General features: G+C 56.9%; 4 protein-coding genes across 4 annotated transcripts in view; 2 read left to right on the plus strand and 2 right to left on the minus strand.

Moving 5' to 3' along the window:
* The window catches only part of VDBG_03556 (endochitinase), a gene marked incomplete at both ends in the record, with an annotated part of 1,303 nt that extends 409 nt beyond the window's left edge, over positions 1 to 894 (plus strand). Inside the window, one exon of the mRNA XM_003005557.1 lies at positions 28 to 894. Within this exon, the coding sequence (XP_003005603.1) occupies positions 28 to 894 (867 nt within the window). The remainder of the gene's footprint in view (positions 1 to 27) is intronic.
* An 83-nt stretch (positions 895 to 977) lies between these two features.
* Positions 978 to 1,687, minus strand: VDBG_03557 (ubiquitin-40S ribosomal protein S31 fusion protein; the record flags this gene model as incomplete). The annotated part of the gene is made up of 2 exons (XM_003005558.1): positions 978 to 1,233; positions 1,303 to 1,687. The coding sequence occupies 2 exons, from the start codon at positions 1,675 to 1,677 to the stop codon at positions 1,147 to 1,149; spliced, it is 462 nt and encodes a 153-aa protein (XP_003005604.1).
* A 653-nt stretch (positions 1,688 to 2,340) lies between these two features.
* VDBG_03558 (40S ribosomal protein S26E) lies at positions 2,341 to 3,269 on the plus strand (the record flags this gene model as incomplete). Its single annotated transcript, XM_003005559.1, has 5 exons — positions 2,341 to 2,349; positions 2,400 to 2,432; positions 2,510 to 2,637; positions 2,692 to 2,795; positions 3,014 to 3,269. The coding sequence occupies 4 exons, from the start codon at positions 2,410 to 2,412 to the stop codon at positions 3,245 to 3,247; spliced, it is 489 nt and encodes a 162-aa protein (XP_003005605.1).
* A 3,030-nt stretch (positions 3,270 to 6,299) lies between these two features.
* Positions 6,300 to 9,241, minus strand: part of VDBG_03559 (conserved hypothetical protein) — a gene marked incomplete at both ends in the record, with an annotated part of 4,492 nt that continues 1,550 nt past the window's right edge. Inside the window, 2 exons of the mRNA XM_003005560.1 lie at positions 6,300 to 6,530; positions 6,582 to 9,127. Of these exons, the coding sequence (XP_003005606.1) occupies positions 6,300 to 6,530; positions 6,582 to 9,127 (2,777 nt within the window). The remainder of the gene's footprint in view (positions 6,531 to 6,581; positions 9,128 to 9,241) is intronic.

Consider the following 9,241-nt stretch of genomic DNA (forward strand, 5'->3'; position numbering starts at 1 on the left):
GGCTGGACCTACTCGTCCAACTTCAAGGCCCCGGCCGCGACCGCCGCCGGGCGCGAGACCTTTGCCCGCACCTGCGTCGACCTCGTCAAGCATCTCGGCTTTGACGGCATAGACATAGACTGGGAATACCGCAAAACGACGACGAGGCGCGCGACCTCGTCGCCCTGCTGGGCCGCTGTACGCGGCGCCCTCGACGCCTACGCCGCCACGCTGCCGGTGCCGTACCACTTTGAGCTGTCGGTCGCCTGCCCGGCGGGCGCGCAGAACTACGAACGCATGCGCCTCGCCGAGATGGACCCGCTGCTCGACTTCTGGAACCTCATGGCCTATGACTACGCCGGGTCGTGGGACGCCAGGGCCGGGCACCAGGCGAACCTGCGGCCGTCGGGCGCGAACCCCGGCGCCACGCCCTTTAGCACCGTGGCGGCGCTCGAGGGCTACACGGCCAAGGGCGTCCCGGCCGACAAGATCGTCCTGGGCATGCCGCTCTATGGTCGGGCGTTTGAGAACACGGACGGGCCCGGGTGTGCATACCAAGGCGTCGGCGAGGGCAGCTGGGAGCAGGGCGTGCTGGACTTCAAGGCCTTGCCGGGAGAGGGGGCGCAGGAGGTGGAAGATGACGAAGTCGGGGCGAGCTGGTCGTGGGACGCGGGGCGGCGGAAGCTCGTCACGTACGACACGGTCGGTATGGCGCGGAAAAAGGCACAATTCGTACGGGAGCACGGGCTCGGCGGAGCCATGTGGTGGGAGAGCAGTGCCGACAAGACGGGCCCCGACAGCTTGATTGGAACTGTCGTCCAGACTTTTGGAGGTCCGGGAGGTCTTCGGCGGCAGGAGAACTGTGTCACCCAGCCGCATACGAAGTACGATAACCTGCGAGCCGGATTTGAGTAGCAACTTCCCTTTCTCGGAATTATCGGCTTTGTGTTACGAGAATCCGAATGCAGACATCACATGATATGCACAGCAATTGAAGTGAGGTAACTTGAAAGCATTGTCATTGCCAGCCTCTGATGGGCTGATGGTGTTTTGCTACATCAACGCCGCGGCCATCCTTCCTTAGCCGACTGAATGCCCATCCCGAAACCCGTGCATGTCGTGTCATCTCACTCTTTTTTTTCGTCCATCGTCCATCAATGCTGTCGCTTATTTCTGGTCGAAGACGTAGGTGAGGTGGCAGCGACCGCAGTACTGCCTGTCCTGCATGGCGGCCATGAAGACACCAGCGCCGCACTGTCCGAGGGGTCAGCATTCTGTTCACATGGTGCTTCTCTGTTGAGGGGGGCGAGATTCTGTACATACCTCGGGGGCAGGGCACTCGCGGCGGAGACGCTCGATCTTGCCGTCAGAGTCGACCTTGTAGTACTTGAGGACGGCCAGCTTGGTCTTCTTGCGCTTGTGCTTGATCTTCTTGGGGGTGGTGTAGACCTTCTTCTTGCGCTTCTTGCCACCACCACGCAGGCGGAGCACGAGGTGCAGGGTGGACTCCTTCTGGATGTTGTAGTCGGAAAGAGTGCGGCCATCCTCAAGCTGCTTGCCAGCGAAGATCAGACGCTGTTGGTCGGGGGGGATGCCCTCCTTGTCCTGGATCTTGGACTTGACATTGTCGATGGTGTCGGACGACTCCACCTCAAGGGTGATAGTCTTGCCCGTGAGGGTCTTGACGAAGATCTGCATGATTGCCTGCTGATGGTCGTTAGTTGTTGCTCCTCGCAGGGAAACTGACCGTCGGCGTTCAGGCGATGAAGTTTTCCGAGAAGAGGAAGATTTCGACTTTCTTCGTGGCGCGGCGGCCACATCGCGCAATGAGAATAAAGGCGCGAGTGAGCGTTGCCAGTCGACGGCGACAATCACCCCTTCCCGGGCTTCATCGCGCAAACGAGGACGACAGTGTGCAGCATCTTCCAGACATACCTCGACAAATATTTGCCTTCCTAAGCAATCCTTCAGATGGTGCGGTCGTGGGGGAGAGAGGAGAAGAAGTAGATATGGGTTGGTGTTGCGCCGGCGTAAAAAGAATTGGTGGTGGGTGGAGCCCCGGGGGGCGAGCCAGCGAGCGAGCGGGCGACAGGGCAGGCAGGGGGTCGCAATGGTGCTCCAGAGACCAGGGCAGAGTCAGGGCTTGGACATTTGGTAGCGTTGCTTTGGCGAACCCACAAAGATTCACCATACCGCGCCTCAAGCCACACGTGACTAGGGTTGATCTGGCATCGAAATACTGTGCATCACCAGAGTGGATCCCAATACAAGCGAGTTCCCCCAATTGTAGGCGTTATTCTTTCCCTCAGGACCCGGACCCCCCCTTGCAGCCCACCGAACGTCAACTTTTCCTCGACACAGAAAAGCTCAGTATGTTGATTCTTCCTTCGTCCTTCACATCAGCCGACTAACCCCAGCAGATCCGTCAAAATGGTCAAGAAGAGAAAGAACAAGTACGCCTCAACCCGATCGACCCTCCTCGAGGCACTCGACCGCCATGCCTATCGATCATAGCTAACAACCTCCCCAGCGGCCGCAACAAGAAGGGCCGCGGCCACGTCAAGCCCATCCGCTGCAGCAACTGCTCGCGATGCACGCCCAAGGACAAGGCGATCAAGAGGTTCACCATCCGCAACATGGTCGAGTCTGCCGCCATCCGTATGCCACCTTGCGCTCTGTACCCCTCTCTGGATTACGCTGACAACAGTCTAGGTGACATCTCTGACGCCTCGGTCTTCGCCGAGTACACCGTCCCCAAGATGTACCTGAAGCTGCAAGTACTGCGTCTCTTGCGCCATTCACGGCAAGATTGTCCGGTACGTTCGTCGCAAACGGGACCGGCTGCGCGCCTCGCTGCGCGCATGCGCTTCAGATGAGCCTTGGTCGTGTGGTCGCCCGCCACTGTCTCTCCGTCCGCACCAGTCTCGTCCAACGACGAGTCGGGGCAGCAGGAGGAGCGAGAGTGTCGTCAGCACCACACGAAGCTATCTGAAGTATCCCTTCAGCAGCAGGATCTTTGCTGACAAGGTTTTAGTGTCCGCTCCGTCGTCGGCCGCCGCAACCGTGCCCCTCCTCCTCGCGTCCGCTACAACAAGGACGGCAAGAAGATTGTCCCCACCCAGGGCGCCAAGACCACCACTGCTTAAACGGTGCATGTCATGTTTGGGAGGAAGCGCAGCGGATGAACACAGCCAAAAGTCTTTTTCGGCTCATGAATCACGAAACGGATCATGGCAGGATGGGCCGGTGTCTAGGGATCGGGCCATAGACAATGGAAAAAATAAGCCAGATCAAGCTACCGTGATGTGATGTGCATGTGAACTGCATTTGAAATAGTGTTCTCAGGTCTCTAAGCTGTGCTTCAACGTGGTTTCAACAATCTCTGCCGACATGCCAACTTCATGTCGCTCGCTTGTTCCATGCACCACCGCGAGCATCCCTATCCACACCTCCAAACATCCTCCTCGCCAACCCCGGCGCATTACACTCTGTGCCATTGACGCATATGTTTGTCTCGCAGCAGCTATCCACCAAGCAAGCCATTCCCTCGCCACAGGGTCTGTCGGCATCACAAGCATCGTACCCCTTACACAGCCCAGTCCTAAACGCAACCCCTGAACCGTCGACAGTCCTTCCACAGATGCAGTTCGAGCCCGGCACCAGCGCCTCACGGCCGTATGACCCGTCCGCGCCACCGCCAGTACACGTACCCGCGTTCGGACAGCAAGCCAGCTGTTGGCTGTCCGTGATGTTCCTCGTGTACTCGAGTGTTGAGTTCGGTGCTGCTCTCAGCGTAGCCAAGACGACAGCCGACGACCCGGCCAGCGTGAGGTTGAACGGTGTCGGTGCTTGGTGGAGCGCACGGCAAGCTTGCCTGCGGAGAGCTTGAGCGCCACCGTGGGAGGCAATCGTATCTTCGAGTGCAGACTGGCCGCGTGTCGTCGAGGCGAAGAAGTCACCCGCCGGCTTCCACAGGGCGCGGAATTGGTTGAGGAGGGCGGCAATGGTGGTCAGTGTTCTAGGACCAAGGTTGAGCCCCGGTTCCAGGAACGGCTGGAACAGCGAGGCTTGGGTCAACCGAGGCCCCATCTGGTTGAGGAGCAGGGCCCAGATTGTGGTGAGGCGTGGACAGGCGCCGGGCAGGCGGCCGCGCGCAAGGCGAGATAGGAGCGCGTCTACAGAGGCCTCGCAGCGCATTTTCCGTCGAACTGGTGCTTGGAAGGGGCATGTTGCGACGAAAGTACCCGGAGGCCCCTTGCAGTGTCTGGCAGGGCAGAGGCCCGATGCGAACGGTGGGACGGAGTTCGAGGCGCAGTGGCTCGCCGCACTGGCCCTTCATTTTGAGCAGTACGAAGAAAGACTCAAGAGCCATCATACGTGGCTTCACATCATCCCTCAAGCCCCTCGCGTCATTTCGATCGTTCGACGTAGTGTTGCCATGAGAAGGCACAGCATCGAGGCATGTGGTGTTCGTAATGTTGTTCAATTGGCCGAAAAAATTGTCAATCATGACATCAACCTTGACCTTGCACGTCGAACTCGCAAAGTGGATGCCGTTATTGTCGATGGCCAATGAGTTTCTGTCTTTGTCTTGAATCACGATGCGGCCGGGATCTGAAATGTCAAAGAAGAGGCTGTTTAAGGCTTGGTCTAAAACGCGTACATACTTTGCTTGCGTGGCATTTTGGTCAAAGTAAACAGCCTCCACATACGGAGGGTTGCGATTTGTGTTGTTAAGACGTGACTCTCGGAGACTGCCAGTCGGCGTAGGCACCGCATAGCAGCCGGTCGCATCTAAATCACCCGTGACACTGACGCCAGTGAAGGTTCGGGGTCGGGCGGCGTATGTGTTGCGAGTTTGTGTAGTTGTAGTTGATGTGAGGTAGGGGATGGTTGTTGATCGTGTCTTGGAAGCTTTCGACGTGGGTTTTGGGCCGGAATGTTGTGAGGTAGAGCTAAAGCCGGAACGAGTAGTCGTTGTCTGAGATTCTGTCGTTCTGCTTTTGGTGTGAATATGGCTTTGCGTGCTGTTGTGTGGTTTGGAGACGTGGGTGCTTTCGAGCCCGCAAGTGGACGTCGTTGAGGAAATAACAGGCTCATCAGAACGAGTCGCAGCAGCGCTGTAACTGGAGACCTGCCCAGAAGATGGAATTGATAGTGACAAGAGACAAGAGCACTATCGTAGTCAGTTGCCTGATCGAATACTGACAGAAGCAGTAGACTTTTGGGTGCAACTCACCGCGGAAATCAACCGGTCAGGAGCGTACGTAGCAGCAGCCCGCGGCGGAGGCACCGTCGTGCTCAGGTCATTGGGGCCGAGCAAGGAGGCGCAATAAGGCCAAGCATCAGCTCGTTCAAAAATGCGAATGAGGTTATCGGCAGAGCATTCAGCCCAGACCGAGAGAACATGGGCCAAAATGGCGAACAAAGACAGAATCAGCATATCGACAAGACCTTCAGTTTTCTGTTTGCATTTAAGATGACGCAAAATAGGATGTCTGGGGGGAACACGTTACGCACTGACTGGAGTCTGTTTTCGCAACTATATAACAACCCAATTCAGTCGGAACTTAAGATAACCCTAGAGCTCGAACTCTTCTTTGACGAGCTGAAAACCATTGGTCTCAGCCTTTTACGGGCAAGTTCGGTAGCATGCCGTTTAGAGAACCTTGTATATCCATCTTGGGAAGTTGGGACACCGATCGCTTGACAGTATGGAATTCATGGAGTTCACAAGCTTATTGTTTGCTGACCTCGTTCCTGGAATGTGTCACCACACAATTATGGCCCCCGACAGCACCTTTCATCCCTGACTCTTTCAACCATAACTCAGATCGGCCGAGTAACGGCCCTCGCATCAGATCCTGCAATTGAGCTTTTCAGCCAGTCCAGGGGTAAAATCACACAAGACGTGGTAGACAGGTTCGACTCGTTGTGCAGACTATCGACTTGCCATGTCACCATTACACCTACCGCCGAACCCACATGCTAGGTCTTCGCGCGCTTGAGACACCGTAGCTGGAGTATGACAGACTTGCTTCTACTAGATTGCTATTCGCTCACGACCGTGGTGGAGATTGCAGTTTCTCGGCTATTGATCTCGTGCGGTTCGGACTCTGAAATCAGAGAGCTACAAGACAAATCACTGAAAACCTCGATCATCGGCAAAGGAGAACACGCGAGTCGATCCAAACACAGATATTTCATGAACTCCGCCCAGTCACTAAATCATACCCTTGCCCAACCCTTCTCGTGAATCATGATCCTCAAGCTGTACACAAACATGCCAATCATCCCCCACGCCCCCGGCGTCATTATCATCATGACCGCGCAGTCATTTGCTGCGTCCCCGTCGCCTGCGCCTGCGCCTGCGCCTGCCTCTGCCTCGTGATGTAGTCCTGGTTCTCAATCGTCACACTCTTCGTCATGTGGTTCACCTTGTACACGCCGACCAGTCTCGCCGCGAGCTCGAACATATTGTTCCGCAGCGAGATGACGATGAACTGGGCGTTCTTGGTGCGCTCCTTGATGTAGTTGGCCACGATTGAGACCTGTGTCTTGTTAGCATCTGCCCATAGTCTCAACGATCCAGCACAACTTACGTTACGGAAATCAAGAGCCGCGTCAATCTCGTCCATGACGTACAGCGGCGTCGGCTTGTAGTGGTGGAGTGCGAAGACGAGCGCCAGACTGCTGAGCGTCTTTTCACCACCAGACAGGTTGCTGATGTTCTTCCAAGACTTCTTCGGTGGCATGACGCTGAAGAGGATGCCCTCGCTGAAGGGGTCAAGAGAGTCCACGAGCTCGAGCTCGGCGTTGCCGCCCATTGTGATCATTTGGTACATCTCCTTCAGCCTCAGCGAGATCATGCCGAAACCCTCCATGAATCCTTCCAATCGTAGCCGGCGGAGCTCGTCGCACCGCTTCTTGGCCACATCGCGCTGGCCCACTGCCGATGCGAGGTCCGAGGATCGCGCCGCATGCTCTTCCACGCGCCGACGGTACTCGGCCAGCACACCGAGGTCGACATTGACGTTCTGCGTCTTCTCCTCGAGTGCCGCAATCTCCCCTTTGAGCTTCTCCTTGCTCATATCCGCCAGCTCATCTGGAGTGTACGAAGGGAGTTCCTGCGGCTGGCGCACGCGCGCCGTGGGATCCGGTCGCACCGTTGTGTCAGCGTCCTCCATGCTGGCGTCCTCATCCGCCTCCGGGGCGTCCATGTCGACGTCCTCCTCTTTAGGCTCATCCTTGATAGGCGGCGCGTCCTCAGACACAGACTCTCCAGTGAGATCCTCAACGTTTTGCAGTACAAGCTTTGATAGCTTATCGTCCCAGTAACGCAACCTCTTTTCGTTCTCGTTCAGCTGCTTCTGGTTCTCCTCGAGCTTGTTGCGCATCTCAATCTCGACGGCCCGCGTCTCATTCAGCTCGGCCGTCTTCCCGTTGAGCTCCGTCTTGAGGGCTGCGAGCTCCTCCTTCTTGACTGCCAGCGCCTCCTGCGCCGCCTCGACCCGGCTCGTCAAAGATTCTGCGTTCTCACCCTGGTTCTCAATCTCATTGTCGAGCTTCTCGAGATCACGCGCCGCCGCCTCAATTTCTTTGGTTGCCTTGACGTGGTCTTTCTCAAGCTTGACACGCTGCTTCTCCGCCTTGGCCTTGCGGACCTCAGCGTTGGAGATATCCTCGCTCTGCGATGTGACGTCGGCTCGCAGCGCGTCAACGTTGGCTTTCTGAATCCGCAGCTTCTCGCCACCGACCTGCATGATCTTGTCTTGTAACGCTTGTATTTCTTCCTCGACGCCAGCTGTCTCCTCGTGCAGGCCCTCGACGGCCTTGTTGAGCTTGGCAATTTCCCCTTCAAGCTCAGCCATTCGGTTGTTGTCCGATTGAGACGGCTGGTGCTCCTTGGCAATGTCCTTGACGCGGCGCTGCGCATCCGCCAGGTTCTTGGCCGCCGACTCGAGTTCGAGGCCAATCTTTTGCATCTTGGTATCGAGCTGCGGGATCTGGTCGTTGAGCGTGCGGAGCCTGTTCTCGAGCTCTCGTTGATGGTCCTGCCACATCTGGAACTTTTCGTCCAGAGCGTCACGGTCTGCCTCGAGCTTGGCAACCTGATCCTTGCTTGTTTCTGAGACCAGCTTGGACGACATGAGACCTCTCTTGACTGTCGTGCCACCACCTGACATGGTACCTGACTTGTCAATGAGCTCTCCGTCGAGTGTCACGACGCGCCATCGTTTCGCGCCGTAGGCGATGCGGTTTGCCTGTGCGAGATCCTTGGCTACAAGCGTGTCTTGCATGGCGTGGTAGAATGCGGGCCGGAAACGATCCTCCTTGGCTTTGACAAGGTCGAACAACCGAGGCGCGTCCTCAGGCGTCTGAATTGGTTGCAAGTCGCGCGCTCGCAGCTTGTCGAGGCAGATGAAATTGCCACGGCCAAGGTTTGTCTTGCGCAGGTACTCGATGCACTGCTGACCGGCCTCGACCGTATCGGTGACGAAGTTGTCTAGCGAAGGGCATGCTGTCGAGATGGCCACGTCGAATTTGGGATCGATGGCGCCAAGATTGCCCAGTCGTCCGTGGAATCCGTCAATACGACCTGACTCCTTCATGCGCATCAGGGCCGTCAAGACGTTGCCCTGAGTCTGCGTCTGGGACAAGTTTGACCGCGCCTCATCGGCCTTTTGCCGTGCGTTAGACACCTTTTGCCGGATTCGCGGCTCGTCCTTGGCGAGAGCCTCAATCTCGGCGCCGACCTCCTTGGCTTCTTCCTCAAGAGCTGCCTTTTCCGCCTGGCAAGCCTCGAGCTCCCGGGCTTTTGCCTGGCGGCTCTCTTTGATGGAAGCAATCTTGGCTTGCATCTCTTCCATGGCGACTTCGCCAGCGTTAGCCTTCTCAAGTAAGATGTTCATCTCGCTCTCGGCCACGGCAATAGCCGACTGCTTCTGGTTGATCTTCTCCTTCCAGGGCTCAAGTGATTTTTGCTTGGCTGCGATCTGGTCGGAAAACTTTTGCGTTTTGCCTTTGAGGCTCTCGCGAATCGTTGTGAGCTCGGCCTCTTCTTCTTCAATACGGATTTCAAGTGAGGCGATCTCCTTGGCGCCTCGCTCAATGAGAGCGGCGCACTCGACGATCGTCTCATCAGTTTCTTTGGCAGAATTTTCGCAGTTGGCTGTGGTCTTTTCCACTTCTTCTGCTTGTCCGTCAGGAACTTGCGCTTCTCGTCGAATTTGACACGTTCCTGCTCAAACTTGGCCAGCTC

The sequence above is a fragment of the Verticillium alfalfae genome, genomic scaffold (genome assembly GCF_000150825.1).
Source record: "Verticillium alfalfae VaMs.102 supercont1.4 genomic scaffold, whole genome shotgun sequence".
Classification (NCBI taxonomy): domain Eukaryota; kingdom Fungi; phylum Ascomycota; class Sordariomycetes; order Glomerellales; family Plectosphaerellaceae; genus Verticillium; species Verticillium alfalfae.